Source organism: Patagioenas fasciata, chromosome Z, assembly GCF_037038585.1.
Source record: "Patagioenas fasciata isolate bPatFas1 chromosome Z, bPatFas1.hap1, whole genome shotgun sequence".
NCBI lineage: Eukaryota > Metazoa > Chordata > Aves > Columbiformes > Columbidae > Patagioenas > Patagioenas fasciata.
In genome coordinates, this window is record NC_092560.1 from 39,301,446 (window position 1) to 39,315,504 (window position 14,059).

The 14,059-nt window shown below is 43.4% G+C and overlaps 1 protein-coding gene across 6 annotated transcripts in view; it reads right to left on the reverse strand.

Moving 5' to 3' along the window:
* Positions 1 to 3,624: 3,624 nt before the first annotated feature.
* The window catches only part of FKTN (fukutin), a 48,459-nt gene continuing 38,024 nt past the window's right edge, over positions 3,625 to 14,059 (reverse strand). For 5 of the 6 annotated variants that reach the window (XM_071802352.1, XM_071802350.1, XM_071802349.1 and 2 more), the window contains one exon: positions 3,625 to 6,616. In XM_071802352.1, the coding sequence (XP_071658453.1) occupies positions 6,253 to 6,616 (364 nt within the window). In that variant the 3' untranslated portion in view covers positions 3,625 to 6,252. Of the gene's footprint in view, positions 6,617 to 7,680; positions 10,269 to 14,059 lie in introns of those variants that run through there. The other variant, XM_071802353.1, reaches the window with a different exon arrangement.

The following is a 14,059-nucleotide window of genomic DNA, read 5'->3' on the forward strand; positions in this document are numbered from 1 at the left end:
GTGCACCTGCCCTCTGCATCGATTCGTCTGCAGCCCAGTGCAGTCCATGCTGAGATCCACAGGAGTCTCACTGACTTCTTTTTGCCCTTCATCCTGAGTCTCTTCTGTGCTATTTTGTGACAATGATGCTTGGTAGGAGAGATGTACCCATGGAAAGGCTGGTGGCTTTTGGCCTCTATTTTGGCTTTCAGTGTCTGGGGGTTCCCTTTTACAAAAGATGGTCCCAAAAATGGCTTATTGCAGGGCCCTCAGTTGTGCACTGTTGGATTTGTAATCTGTAGATGGATGGGATGTGCTTTCATTTGCACACATGGCAAGGGGGAGAATATATGGGATGAGACTAAGTCTTTTCCTTAAAGGGAAGAGCTGGACAAGCTCAGAGTGCAATGAAAATGATACCTATGGCTTACGGACACAACAATAATGAGTAAAGTCAACTAGATACATGTATCAAGCAGATACAGGGCAATCTGTTTTCTCTAATCCAAATAGTTATTTGATCTGCTTCTTCCACCCACCTTCTCCCCTCTGGTTCTCTCAGCATCTGCTGTATTAAAAAATACAATTACACCCCTGAAAAGTGATGAATTTAAACTCTGTCACTTTGTCAATGACCTTTAGATTTAAGACTGGCTCCCAAGTGACCCCTGCCCCACAGGTCAGTAGTTAAGTCTCCCATTCTCTCTACCTCCTTTCATCATCCAGCTTTCAAAGAACAAAAGTCAGATCTGCCTTGTTCACACTGCTTCAGCCATGATCACTGGCTATCATTCCCTAGCAGCAAAGAAATTTGTAGGAGACAGTTTGATACTGGAAGATAAATTTCTAAATGGCTCATAAATCTTATGCCTCTGAAACACACCAGTCCTGCAGCTTCCACTTGTTGCTCAGAGCAAGATGCTGAGATGGATCTTAGTGTCCTAAAACAACTCTGTTTTGCCATTTGGCTGGCTCAGGAGTCCTGAGAATCTCCCTCTACTATGCTCATCGTACCCTCCTCTCTCTGATTTAGACTCAGTACAACAGGTCTGCTGAGTACATGCCTCACCACAAAGTCTTCTTTGGCATGGACAAAACTCCAGAAAAAACAAGGCACCATGCAGATCTAGCATTTCTCTGCACAATGTTCAGTGCTAGATGCAGTGTGTTCACATCAGTCAGAATTTGAATCCACTGAATCTCAGGCCAAAACCTGACCTTCCTCCAACCACAGGCTGGCCATCACTAGAACTGATGCACAAGACTAGAGCGTCCTTGCAAGACACAGTTTCAATCTATTTCTTTCCTTAACTAACCTTCAATTACACTCCATAGCCACAAAGGAGATACTGAGAAAGTAGACATGATGAAAAGCAGTTTGCAAAGCAGGCTTGTTCCTGGTGATACATGGATTATTTTTAAGGACAGTGTGCATTGCACCTGTCCTGGCATCAGTTCTCATAGGTTCTGTGATAGCTGGTGAGTGGCACTTTTCTCCTAGCACCCAGGCTCTGAAGAAAATAATCCTTATTTGACCTGGAATGTGGAGCTATATTCTTCCATTGGTCCTAGTGGAAAATGCTCGCTGGGATTTTTGCATCACAAAGGCACATGAGGAGAACTGCACCCTCTGTGCAAGTGTCGTGGTTTAACCCGAGCTAGCAATACAAACACAATAGCCACTCATTCACCCTCTTCCCCACACCCGCCACGCCCCCAACAGGAGAGAGAATAAAAAGGGAAGGGAGAAACTTAGATTGAGATAAACATAGTTTAATAAAATAACAAAATACTAATACACTACTAGTAAATAGATATATAAAAAATAGAAATAAAAGATACTCAAGGCAATTCTTCATGAACTCTGTTCACAACTGAGCAGCCAATCCCAGCAAGCCATACCTGGCCCTAAAGCCAATCCTAGAGAGAGAAAGGAGAGGAAAAAGGCAAAAAAGCCCAGAGGCCTCTGCAAAATGGCAAAAGGCCAGACTAAACATCCCGACTGAAAACTCTGCTGATTCCAACAGAAAGACCAAAGAAGAAGTGTGAGAAACCAGAAGGCCCCACTTTTAAATCTGGAACATGACGCTAATGGGATGGAATATTCTCATTGATCAGTCTGGATGTCAGTCAAGCTCTGCCCCATTTCTGCCCCCCTTCCTTGATGCCTCACACCTGTGGGCAGAGCACTCAGAGTGTCCCGGGCTCTCAGATCACAGCAATTAAAAACATTAACTCTGTACTGGGGTGTTATGTCTTGTTCTCAAACTAAATCAAAATAATGACCATGCTAGCTATAAAAAAGAAAGGTTTCTAACTGCATGAAGAAAATTAACCCATTTTCAGTCAAACCAGGACAGCAGGTTAAGCGTAGCATGGGTTGGAGTGAGCTATGACTCTCTTAACTTTGCATCATGCCTTTCTGTACCAGGAGATACCAAAGATGCTTTTAGAATATATTACCTTAGCTGGTCTTCTTTGCAATGTTGACAGCCATATCCTCATCAACAAAATTATAAAATAAAAAAGAAAAAAAAAGTACTATTCACACAACACTATTTAGCGCCACAGTTTACAACTGTGAGGCTCATTAAGGACCATAAGAATGGGGACATTTTTTGCAATTTATACAAAGATTTTGCCACTGCTGCAACATATGTGAGACATTTTCAGTCAGTTCCAAATGGCTTGGTACATCTCCATGCCACAGGCTCCATTATCACATTAGCACAGCACCAAGTTAACATGGCTATACTATGCCCACTTCCAGAGCAGGTATTGCCACATGATCCTGAGTGTACTAACTAATTTGGCATTACCTGTTGTAAACAGAGGGTCCTCTCTAAGGTGGCATTGTCCTGCTTAGTATAAACACACATTTTGAACTCACATTTTCTGATTTCATAGTTTTTCTTTATAAAATCTTGACACAATACCTTTCTCAGGCGCGTATTGTGCAGAAATCCCTCTCTTCATGTACCACAGAGCAGCTTTAGGTCTGTGAAATACCCAGTTGAAGCGTGAAACTGAAATTTGCCCTGTGTCCCAGTGATTTCCCATCTTTTCATCACAACTTCTGCAGCTGTTATCCCAGTGATTCCTCTCCCTATCCCAGCTTCATATTCAGTTGGGGGATTGCTCCCACCTGATGTTAACTAGAAAGAGCAGCTTTGCATTCTAAGCTCCCCTCAACTTTGGTTGTTTTTATTTATCTGAACCTAGACTCCAGTCCAAGTCTGTAGGTTGTGCCTATCTGATCATCTCCAGATATAATGACAGACTCAAATCACCGTATAAATCAGTTACTTAGCATGATTTCTCTTTTAAAATTGAATTGATTAAATCTTTTGAATTGTGAATATTTGGAAGACAAACACAACAGTGTTGCACAGCCAAATTTTGTACTTTTCAAGCACTGGTCGTAAATCTTCTTAGCATGTAGATTGAAATACAATTCAACCAAAAAGTGTAGGAAATTGTAATAAACAAAGAATTCCTGTCATTCTTCATCATCTGAGAATGTTGTTTCTAACATCAAGACTCTTGTATAAGTGCTAAACAGCAAAACAACCCTCTACTGGAAAATACATTGTAATGTTTTTGGCATGTAAAAAGATATTTTAGAGAAGTTTAAAAAGACAAAGATTAGTTCCTTAAATAATTTATTTGGAATATATTAAACATCAAATAACATCATATTGTACAAAATGTGATTGGGTACACTGTGTTCATGATCATGCAGATAAGAAATCCACAAAATGTGAAGAAGAAACCTGACCCAAACAAAAATCTTTGGTAGATAGATCTAGTCAAATACATGCTGAACATGAGAGTAGACAACTTCTAAATGGAAAGAAGAACAAACAAAGCATTGATATTATCCAAAGCTATAACAAGAAGGGAAGATTTTTATGATAGAAAATATAAAAAGCATGTAATGTTAGAAAATGTCAAGGCTTTCTTCTCCTTCCCTGGACAATAACTCTGCTCACAAGATGTTTGGGCTTGCCTTGCTGACATGTGTTTCTTAGGATAGCAAGTGGCTGATAGACCAAATAGCACTTACCACACCTTGCCAGTAAGTGCTCTCATCTACTTCAGCTGATTTATCCTGCTGTAACTCCCAGTAAGTCAACAGAAAGCAGGGAGGAGGACTTGGCTCATTACCCTGGAGGTGCTCTGCAGAAGTGTCTGTGACTCCATTTAGTAACATGAAAGCAGGCAGAGGTGGGGAGAAAATAGCACTGATTTTATGGACCATGAAAAAAACATTCAGTGTATTTCCATTTAGCTGTTCTCCAGTGGAGTCTCAAGCCCTGACAGCTCAGAAATGCAGGGGTAAGCAAACTGAAGGTTATCAATGTTCGGAAACAAAATGAAATCACCATGAACAATTTTGGGTTTTCCTTTTCTTTTTCCTTTGGTCAAAATCTGTACACTGGCAAACCTGTGCTTTACAGCACCAGCCCTGGATGAGGTAAGCTTTATTCCTGTCGAACACCCAATACATGCTTAGCAGGAGCCAGCCTTGGCTTCTTTTGTCACCTGATGGTTGGTGAGGCTTTGAAAGGCAGCTCAGCTTTGGGTGCCAAATCCCCTCACACAGAAGTGCTATTTGTGTTACATGCACAAACCCTATCTCTGCTTCCTGAAGGCGGCTCATTGTCTCAGGGATAAACCGAAACAGCCCAGGGATGTGCCTTCGCACATGGCAGCTCCATTTCTTCACCAGTGGTGGATAGTTGTCTTTTCTAAGCATTGACATATACCTTGGTCCACATGGAGATCAACAGGACCTGTGTCAGTAGGAGCAGGATCTGACTAGGAAGCACTTCTACTTAAACCTGGTGTCAGGTTTTCTGCTGGTCTGGGCAACTTTATGACATGCATGAGTAGTCCAGACCTCTGTTGGCACAGGTTATAACTTAATCAGGAAATTAAATAATTTCTGGTCAACAATCCACAATGGTCACCTTCATGAGACCTCTCTTCATCTTGCTTGGCATCTAAACACCTGCAGCATGATGGCTGGAATATCCTGTGGGGAGGTGACCCAGTGAATCAAGTGGAAGCCCATGTAGGATAGTGTCCAGATGCAGAAACCTCAAGCACAGCAGGTGAAAGCAAAAAGTTTAAAGGTAGCCAGCTGGGTATGCAAGCAGCATACCCCTAGTCTTGTCTGTGGTCTTGGTACCCTGCCTGGGCCAGACATCAACCCAGCTTCACTTAGCCCAGCATCACAGCACCAGGGTGTTACAGGTGACAGCAAAGCTGAGTGCAGCAGCAAAAGCAGAGCTGTTCAGCAGGTTAATGCTGAAGGGGCACTGCAGTCCAGCAGCGGTGAATGCCCAGCAATCTTCTGCCAGGCCCAGACATGCTGCAGCTCCTTCTGCACTCTGACATAGGAGGGGGCACTGCTCACTGACATTTCATGAAGGTTTTCACAGTGCCTCATTAATGCCTTTCACCTAGGACCTCCCTCCCAAAAGAAGACCTACACCCATAGCTATAGCTGTTGAAGAACAAAGATATTTAGCTACCAATCTGTTTGACAATATTTAAGGCAGCTGGAACATAGCTGATCAACTTTCTTGCCTTGCACACTGTCACTGCTACAGAGGAGGTTTACCACGGAAACTCATCTATGACTATGTCTACTCTTATTGTAAATTGACATTTTTCTTTCAACCTTATGTTTAAACTTTTTAATAGCATTTTGCTCTCACACTAAGGATCTCTCCAGTATGATGGAGAAAGATGCAGCCAGGTTCAAGGGCTAGGGCTTGTATTTAAAAAAAAAGAGCTGGAAATAAGATCCACAGTCTGAAGAGTCAGTGCAGTCAGCCCCTGGAACCACTGTTGGAGAACTGTGGCAAACGTTGCATCTCTCAAAATCTTTCACTACTGAGGCCAGATGTCTGTCTTGGACAAATTTTGTGGTGCAGTCGTCATTCTTGAGCTCAGCAGAGTTTCCTCATGAAAGAATAAACTGCTTCCATGCCAGAAACACTGGATGAATTTCTATGGCCTGATTTATGGAGGACCTCAGGGCAGAAGGCCCTTCTGTGTTGGACTCTGCTGTAGCAGCAGTAAGTCATTCCAAGGGCTGCAAGTTCTCTGTCCAGTCTTGCAGGTTGTTGGCTGACCAAGGATTTTCTTTCCTATTAGATAAAAATATACCAAATAAGCCAGTAATAAATAATCACCGTAACTAGAGAAGAAACCCATAGATTCTGCAGAAAGAACAGGTCTATCAGACTAACACCAAGTCTGCTAGGGAAATGATGTCTCTGACCAACACTCTACGATGTTGCTGCTCACGCCAGGAGATGAGACTCCACAGTTCTCTATCAGAGTCAGCTCCTCCATGCTTTGCAAGTGTGGGGCTTGCTGGAAGAACTCCAGGATGCTGCCCCGTGCTGCTACTGCTGTCTGCTGCAGGCCAGGCTCCCCCAGGATCTTGACAAGGAAGTTGATGTATCTCATAGCTAACCGGAGTGTCTCATTCTTGCTCAGTTTTTTGTCTGGTGGGTGGGTGGGAATGAGTTTCCTCAGCTTGGCGAAGGCGCTGTTAACATTTTGCTGCCTCCATCGCTCCCTGGTGTTGGTGATGATCTTCCTTGTCATCCTCAAAGTGCTGCAAAGTGAAGGAGATGGGGAGTGAATGCTTGATACCCCTGGCTTTAACACAGTCTGCTGCTATGGGGACACTGTAACATCTGGGCCAGCAGTGAGCACACGTTAGTGGTGCCAGGCATTTCTAATTTTTGCCCTCTGTGGCTGATGCCCTTGTCCTGCATGTCCTGCACAGACTCACCCTAATCTCTAAAGTCATGTGCCCATTCACAGCCATGATCATAAGCACTGCAGCTACAACCACATGCAAGAGTCCAGTAGGGACTTCACAAAGGAGAAAACAGAGTTTAATTTCCTCATACAAATATTTGGTACTGCTATGAGCCCAGCTTCTTCAGGATCCTGAGAGCTCTGCTGCATCAGAATTCCCAACAACCAATGCACTAGTCATCCTACCAGGCTGCGTGAGGGACACCTGGGCACTTTTTGTGGGGGAAGACAGGCAGGCCCAGGGCAGAACTCATCCATGCTTTCCCAGGCCCAGTTCACACTTTCTAGGGGTCTGCTCCCAACTACCCCAAGCTTGGTGACCCATGGCTGGAGCTATGCCAGGGGAACCTTCATCATGAGTCTTCAGTGAGCAGACAGCCAGCACTACAGACATATGTGATTATGGTTATTTCAGGAGACTTATCCAGGGAAGCAAGTCTGGTTCCCTGCCCAGCCCACACTGACTGCTTACTGCTGGTGGCAGAGGCTCTTCAGTCAGATCCATCCAGGTTTCTGCTTTAGCCTTTGAGGGCTGCCAAGACTAAGCCACAAGTGTCATGAGTGCAGGCTGCAGAGGGAAAGTGCGATTCCAACAAACTTGCAGGCATCCTGACCAGAAGAGTGCTGTACAAGGGGTGCACAGTAATTTTAAATGCCATTTACCAGAAAGGTCACTAAAAGCTCCTGGGGTTGCCCTAACCCTGCTGCCACCACCATTGGAAAGGTCTTCCTTTCTCTCTTGCAGCCCTGCTGGAGACATTTCTCCATTTCTGAAGCTGCTTTTTTTATGCTAATGGCACACACACAGTTAGAGCAGGGAAGCCAAGAGACTAAAGGACAAATGTTTCCACTTACCCTCTTATGCATGTGAAAACCTCAGCTTTTCATATTCATTGGCAAACCCATTCTTACAGCAGTGTCGTAGGGGACTGGAGAACTGGGGGATAGCACCCTTTGCCCCTAGAAAGAGGAAACTTTAGGGTGACAGCTGAGCTGTGATCCTATGTCCATATGAAGCAGTCTCGCACCATGCAAGACACTCAGAGTTCACCCAAGTATGTGGTAATAGCCTGGGTGAATAAAGAAATCCCACCGTGACTCAGAAGTTAATTGTTGTGCCCTGGCAGGGAGACAAGACACAGCAGACAGAGAAGTTCCCTCCCAGATCCTTCAAGTGCCAGTCCAGCACTGATTACAAATCACCAGGGAAACACAGTTACGGTGTCGTAAATCGTGTTGGGGCTGTGTTCAGAGACCTCAGTCAGAGATGCAGGTAATACAGGTGCACCCATGTATACTATATATGGCTCCGCCCATGCCATCCATACCTCATAGGCTCCTCTCAGCCATAGCCTTTACAGAGCTAACATATTTCTATTTTGGTAGATATCTCAAATTACGGTCAGGCCCAGTTGTCTACTCTGCCTTTAGGGGACAAGAAAACTGTCTCATCAAAATGTTCTTGCTTCATGAGAGGCTCATTTGAAAAACAAACCCTCATATTTCAGGTTACTGAGAGTTTTTCATATTGCTGTAGACTTACAATGAGACCCATTGATAGATCCAGATGGGTATTGTATGTCTCCTTTTTTTTTTTTTTTATTGTTATTGTTCTCCTAGTCTGTGTATTTCTTTTAGTTCGTGCTATGGGAACAAATTCACTTGGTGCTTTGCACCTAAAACAGCTATCATGTACCCTTATGGCAAGAATGCTGCTGCATCAGTGATATGGATTATAAACACTGTTTTCCAGTGATCCTCTGTACTGCAGCATGTTCACTCCCCGGGGCAAAACTTTTGCTTTTTACAGTTTTATTCTTCCAAGCAGGTGCTTGGATCCATGTGAAATTCAGAGTGACACCTGCTTCTCTCTGTTCTGTTTTTGGTGTTTGTTGGGGTTTTTTTGTCTGGTTGGTTGCCTGATTGGCTTGTTGCTTTTAAGACAAATTTATCCATGCACAAAGGCAGTTATTTTTTACAACATAGGGAAAGTTATTTGGCCTTCCTTTTTTCTTCTAATGAGTTGAGGGGACTGCATTTTGCCAGGCCTTTCAGTCTCTGCATTGTACTTCTGGTATATGGGTCTGGGTTTGCTGGATGTCTCTTTTATCTCGGCTACAAATACCAACAGACAGTCAGCTCCTTTCCTTTCTCCTGCTGCAGACAGTCCCCAGTGCAGCACTTCAGGAAATCGGGTTATCATCCAGCCCTGATGCTGTGAACATGTCATCTTGTGCTGTTAGCAGTATTATTGGTGGAAAAATAACCCCAGCCTACTTCATATCACGCTTTCTTTGTCTCTCTCCTCTTGCCTTTGTAAAGGACAATACTACATTTGTGGTCACAAGCCTTGTTGGCAAACAGATGCCTTTGTGAGACCAGCTCCTGCTTTACACTTCAAAAATGTGTGTTTGAATTTCTGACATTTATGCAAGATCAGTAAACAACAGCTCCTTCCCCAGTGCCTATTCTTGTGCTGGTAGCTCTATGGGAGCTTCGTTTCAGGCATAATCCACCTCCGTACAGCTCTCCACCTTAAATTCCTTTCTCTTTTTTCCCTTTGCTGTTGTGGGTTTCCCGTTGTTGTCCTCAGAGTTTCAGACAGAAACATAAGAGAAAAACGAGCCCAGTCTAATCCTGCAGTAACTGTAATATTTAAGAACAGCTTCTTTTCTCTGTCACCTAGACATCCTTCAAGTTCTCTGTAACCACAGCACCTTACAGTTAAATTACAGTCAGTTTACTGACAAGGGATCTGATTTCCATTCCTTTTGTCTAATTCCCTTCCTCCTCTTCCCCCTTCCTGTTCTCTCCAACCCTCCCCACCAAGCTTGACTTTCGAGAAGATGTAACTTGCAGCTTCAGGTCTTTGCTAATGTTGCACATATGAGCAATGTATTCTTTAGCTTTCTCTGGTGCACTGTGCAAAATATGTATGGTCTAGTGGCTGTGTGCAGCTTACATCCCACTGTTGCATTTTAAATCTGTGCAGAAATCAGCTGGGTTTATATATCACAGACAGATAAATTGCATTAACTTGCAAGCCTGGATTTTATGCTTTCTGGTCACCTCCCCTAACCACAGGTTAACAGCCCCACATTTAGCTGGCAATAAAAGAACCCCAGGAAGACAGCAGTTTAAATTATAATTCTTAAATTCAGCTTTTAGGAATGTAAATCCAGAAAGTTACAACATTTTCACTGAGGCAATTACTCTGCAGAGCAAAATGTCGCCACTGAGGGCAGGATTTAGCTTAGATCAAGAAGATACATCGAGAAGTAGTGGGTAAGTACGGTTTCATGAGCTAAGATTCACATCGGCAGCGTGTAAAGAGAATTGTGCAAGGAAATGACCCCAGCCCAGCAGTGAATCTGCTTCAACAGCCAGAATAAGAAAAAAACAAATCACCACCACCTACCAAACAGATAACTGAAGCTCTTTACACCCCCATGCCTCCCACTTTGGAAAAAAAAAAAAAAAAAAAAAGCCTGGCTAGGGTTAATGCAGCTGCAGACGGCAGGGGGCAGGAGGGCTGGAAATACTGGTTGTGGTTAATGTAGTCACAAGTGTCACCAGACAAAAGACTAAACAATAGAAAAGATGAAGATCTCTCCCTCGGTAGCAGCAGTTCTCACAGCCTCTCTATGCAAAAGCAATTCAGGCAGCAGCAGAGCAGCTTAGACACAAAGCACCATCTCTGCTAGGACATTCCCTGGCAAACGGTGCGAGTCAGCAGTTAATGTCCGAGGGCCTCACCAGAAGACCAGCACTCAGTCATAATTATCAGGCTGCTATTAAATAAAGAGCTTGAATGAGAAGGTTCCTCCCTCAAGTTATACCTTTGACCTCAGTGAAATTAAATTCATGTTGAAACTGGCCACTGGAGACCTACTCCTGCAAATCTTAATCAGACTGCAGATGTTTGCTGCCAGCAAGAATTGGAGTGTTTCTAGTAAACCTGCAGTGGCCACACTGTTGCTCCACGGGTGAAACTTGGTGCTTGCTAAAATTGGTTATTTAACACATTACCTTGGATTTTAAGTCCCCTCAACTCTTAAATAAATGGCAACAGAAGAGCAGATGGTGCCTGTTTCCCATATCAGGCAGGTGCTTGTGAGCCTGATCTGCCACAGGGAGCAAAGATTCCCCAGCTATCACTCCTCACTGTCGTGCTTTGCTCACTTTGCATCAGTGTGATCTGGAGAAGAGGAAAAAGAGGAAGCTCATAGTTTCTCTCTTCAGTTTCATGTGAGCCTCGGAGCATGGGACTCAGCTCCACACAGAGGGTAAGATGGAGCACGGTTGTCACATGGTGTTACACTGCCTATTTGTAATGTGTGAGGGTTGTTTTTTATTTTTCTTTTCCACCATTCCCAAGAAGGAATAAAAATCCAAGGACTTCCTTTGATTTGGGAAGGGAAGGAAGGGGAGTGAACAATACATCCCAGCTTGACAGCTTGCAAGCGAGCACCGCATCTCTAGACACCGGCTCTTCCCTCCCAGCTTTCCTCAGCCACCTCTCACCATCAACACATCCCTGTATCTCGACACTATACTCCTCTCCAAGTGCCTCCCACCTGAAATCCCACAGGTGCACTGGTGGACAAGGGCAGGGAGTGAGTGCAGTGCAGTGAGCTGAATGCTGGGCTGGCAATCAGGGGATTGATCTTCTGTCCTCACTTCTGCTGTTCCTTTGCCTCAGGCAAATTATTTGTGTGTGTATGTGTTTGGTTTTTGTTGTTGCACTTCCATGTCCCTTCTGCCTGTAATTAGTTTATCTCAGCTGTGTGTGTGTGTAAACATCTCAGGCTTAAGTCAGCCTTCGTGTTTGGGAATACTAGTCTATGTGTGATCACGGTTACAAAAGACAAGTCTTTTGCCTGACCCATTGTTGCCCCTGGGTTGCTTAACTTTGTAATTTTGTTGCCTTCCTAGACCGTGCAGATTTCCACCTGTGAAGAGAGCTTGCTGCTTTCTGAGAAATCAGCCTGGCCTGCAGGCTAGATAACCTGGAGACCCTGGAATCATGCCCCCTAAGGCTGCCTTGGGAAAGGTAGGTCCATAAATGTGCTACCACACAGCAGGCATTTGGGGGAGCACAAAATGTGCGGTTAAGAACTTGCCAATAGTGATGAGAAGGTCTACTCAAGGAAGGGCTTCCTCTGCACATGGGAGTGATTTGGGGTTTGGGAGAGGGTTGTTGCTGTTGTTTGTTTTATTTTCTTTTTGCCTGTGACTGCCCTCTTGTGAATGCTTTTCATGTTCTTTTGCAATTATGTCAAATTATACCATAGCTCTGCACAAAACAAAGAGCCCACGCATGGACTGCAACATCTTATGCTAAATGGAGGTCCAGTATATTGATATGGACATGGCAGCTTGCAAAGCTGAGAAAGGAACACTCTTCCAGGAGGTTTAGCCTTTATTGGCTAAACTTGCACTTGTGTTACTTTCTGTTCAAGAAAATCCAAGAGTCTTTCTTGGAAAAGCACTTCTCTGTTCTCTTTGTCCCATCTCCAGTGAGGAACTCTTGTTTCAAGGTCTGAACTACAGTTCCAGTGTGTTTCCTTTAAATACAGTCTCTGTCAAATTAACTCACCAAATACCACATACAAATACTACCCTTGTGTTTCAGGTTAATACAGAGAAGAAAAACAGCTTGGTGGTCTTCTGGGAGTTCTTCAGGGACTCATTTTTTCCAGACCCAGTGAGCAAAACCCTATTCCACAAAGATACTTGCTCCCACCTCATTACAGCACTTCCTTCAGCATGCCTCTTCTCTGCATCTGCCACTACGAGGCAGTAAGGTAGCTGTTAATAGCAGAAACATGTCCATTTGCCTTAACTTCCTTGCCTTGCCTGCATATGTAGGAAAGTCCACATCCCTCTTGCTCAAAGTCTGTCATGTAAAGGGGTGACCAGATGCTGCATGACTTAAAAGACCGTCTGCAGCAACTCGTGCTGCTACATGAGTTGCTAGGAGCAGAGAGAGGAAAATAAGTGCTGTAAGGATATTAGCATCAGGGGGAAGGTTGATCTTGTATTATGTTTGGATATGACACCCAGCAAATATTTGCTTTTGCTTTTTATCCAGGTCTGCTCTGAGGCTGATAGCAAATCTCTCTGTGACAACAAAAGCAAGACTGTAAGTTCGACAGCATCGCGATAGCTGTATGCAGTGCAGTTCCTACCAAACAGAAGTTAAAACCAATCTACTAACCAACATGGTATCGCTATAGGAAATACTTTGACCCGCTGTGCATAAGACGAGAGGTCACCATAAGCCCAGAAAAACAGAACTACCATGGCAAATGTTAATTTCCAAAAGTGTGATACAAACCACTGCAAGGCAAGGACCACAACCCTGTTTTCCCCTAAATGTCATGCTGTTAACCTCTGTGGGGCTACGCCTGATAGAAAGATCAATAGAAAGATCATCCCTGCCTCAACCACACTCTCAAGGGCACCTGCATTTAGTCCCCAAGCCTCCTATTTGGCATGTTGAGTCTGTGAGCACCTGATTTCTTGGATCAGCTGCTCATATCACAACTTCTTTAATGATTTATGTAAATAGGCAATAAAAACAAGCTGCATTTATTTTAGTTATTTTTTGTGAAATGATACAAAAACACATGGTGGAAAAAGGTTCTAGAAATCCTATATCATTCTATACTGTTATATGGAAATCAGGAAGCGTAGAGACAGCTGCTTCAGAAAAATGTTTGTTTTATTTTTTTATTAACTTGCTTGGGCAAATGCAGCTTTATGCACGTTACTCCTGGAAATAAAACATGTTCTAGATTGGCAGTTTCAACTTTTTTTTTTTTTTTTTTTTTTACGCTTCTGAGAATTATTAATATTTACCATCAGAAATGCAATGAATAAAATTTCTAATCTTTTCCTCCTAAGTGAACTACTGAACTGAGCAAAATTCAAAAGCCTATGTATTTTACACACACATCAGCTGTAAGACAGACAACCAATAAAGTAGTGGGGATATTTTTAAATCTTTGAGGACTGAAATTTAAAACTCATTCTTTACATCTTCACCTTTTGACACTGTAATAAGATTTCCACACAGTCTAGTGCATAAGCATACAGTAAAGTCCAGCGAATGCATTATTACGTCTGGTTTTGCGAATAATTTGTTTAAAGTATCAAGCACCGTTGGAGAATTCTGTTAAGTTTTAGTTCTCAAAGTATATGATGCTTCGTGTAATCATTTTGTACCAGT